Here is a 1,883-nt window from a genome sequence, read left to right on the forward strand (position 1 = left end):
TATCAATATAAGTCATTTAAACATCACCATAGGGTTTTATGTACCCTAAATCATTCAATTTTATGGGGCTTCTACCACTTTATTGGGGCTTCTACCCTTCTGTATGGGTATTCTCCAAAAAACTGGGGGCTTCTGGAATTTCCAGTCACCCATGAAATTCATAGCTCCACTAAATCAAAAGTTAGGGACAAGATTAAGTTTTTGAGGACAAATAGAAAGACAGACAATATTGACATAAATTGATTAATATGTGCAATACAATAAATTTATTATTAAACATACTCGGAAGAGTCTTCAATGTCTTCCCTGTACTGCTGCTTGTACTGGTAGTATGCTATCTGTAGAACGTATGTATTTAAACATGCTGGTTGAAAACCAGGATGGGCTGTAATACAATGGACCTCTGAATTTAAGTCTGTGAATAGGTGGTGTATTTTCTCAACTTCGTGACAACATACTGATTCTGCTGCGGTTGGCATTGATATGCAATTACCACAAGTGCACCTATTACAAAAGGTTAACTGAGTATGAATACAGAATGATTTGTTTCAATTTAAAAAAAAATAATCATGCTTTTATTTAATCAAGTTGACGTTAAAAAAAATTACCAATCAGTGTTTTGTAAGCGGTTGTCTATATTTTCATGATCATCCGAGTCAACAGAATCTGATTCATTTGACCCACTTTCGTACGGCTCAAATCGGAATGGCTTAATAGAATTGGGGTCGTAGACTTCGTCAGTAACACTTTCGTCAAAACTAGATGATCCGCAGGACAAATCCAGAGTTTGCTCATCTTCAGAACGTTCCGATTGACTTTCATTCTCAATATTAACAGACAGTTCAGCCATCTCTGTAATATACATGGGGAAACCCAAGACACACTTGTGACGTCACAGATATTGTAAACATCTAAACCGGAAGTAGCACTCGGCTTGGTTATCGATCGCCTGGGCAGGTGTAAATGAGCATGTTTAACTATAAATATCTCGGGATCTAGAGCATCATTTTACACGGGGTTTTCGATTTCATGATCCTAGCATTTATTTCTTCGTTAATATTGCTTACACAATTTCTCCGTGGCCTATCTTTAAGTTCTAGTATGAATTTTTCATGCAATATTAATTACAAAATACAATCTATAGGCTAGATGAAATTATCAGACTTTTATAACTAGCTATATGCATTGAATCTGAAAACAGCTGATAAATAAACAATAGATATGTTAATTTTTCAAAGTTCAGTTTCAGCATTAAGATCATTATACATGTATAACTTTCTTTTCATTGGTTTCACTGGATTGCAATTAGCCAATAAGAACTCATGTAGAATTTTAAGTTTTACTGTTTGATCATATTACACATTGCAGATAAATACACTAAATCGTAACCAAAAACAAACAAACAAATATATAAACAACCAAACAAATATGTATGCAGGCTAAGAAATGTAGGAGACAAGGAATAATGTCCTCTTTTTCACATGTCTAATTTAATTTTAACATACAATAATGAAATAAGATATGAAATATTTAAGCCTTGTATTGTTTCCTTTTTTGTGAAATGATCAAATTTCTAAAAGTATGCTTTATCTTAGACCAGTCACGTTTTGAGAGTATTGGTTCTTTTGCAATTGCATTTAAGCATGCTAATCGACCAGGTGTACCGGTATGTCCAGATTTGAAATATTCAGAAAACTGGCGCTCAATGGAATTTTTCTCATCCTTTGACCAATGATGTCGTCCACCATTTCTGCTTGTACCTTAAATATGAAATAATAATATATAAATCTCATTGGCTCTCTGTCTGTCTGTCTGTCTATCTATCTATCTGTCTATCTGTCTGTCTGTCTGTCTATCTATCTATCCATCTATGGATCTATGAT

The 1,883-nt window shown here is 33.9% G+C and overlaps 1 protein-coding gene across 1 annotated transcript; it reads right to left on the reverse strand.

The window, feature by feature from the left end:
• Nucleotides 1-163: 163 nt before the first annotated feature.
• On the reverse strand, nucleotides 164-1,090 carry LOC134250211 (uncharacterized). The gene is made up of 2 exons (XM_062732564.1): nucleotides 609-1,090; nucleotides 164-504 (listed from the first exon to the last, which is right to left on the reverse strand). The coding sequence occupies exons 1-2, from the start codon at nucleotides 863-865 to the stop codon at nucleotides 273-275; spliced, it is 489 nt and encodes a 162-aa protein (XP_062588548.1). The 5' UTR covers nucleotides 866-1,090; the 3' UTR covers nucleotides 164-272.
• Nucleotides 1,091-1,883: the final 793 nt, after the last annotated feature.

Source organism: Saccostrea cucullata, unplaced genomic scaffold, assembly GCF_032062105.1.
Source record: "Saccostrea cucullata isolate Sc308-1 unplaced genomic scaffold, CSIRO_AGI_Scuc_v1 ctg19816, whole genome shotgun sequence".
Classification (NCBI taxonomy): domain Eukaryota; kingdom Metazoa; phylum Mollusca; class Bivalvia; order Ostreida; family Ostreidae; genus Saccostrea; species Saccostrea cuccullata.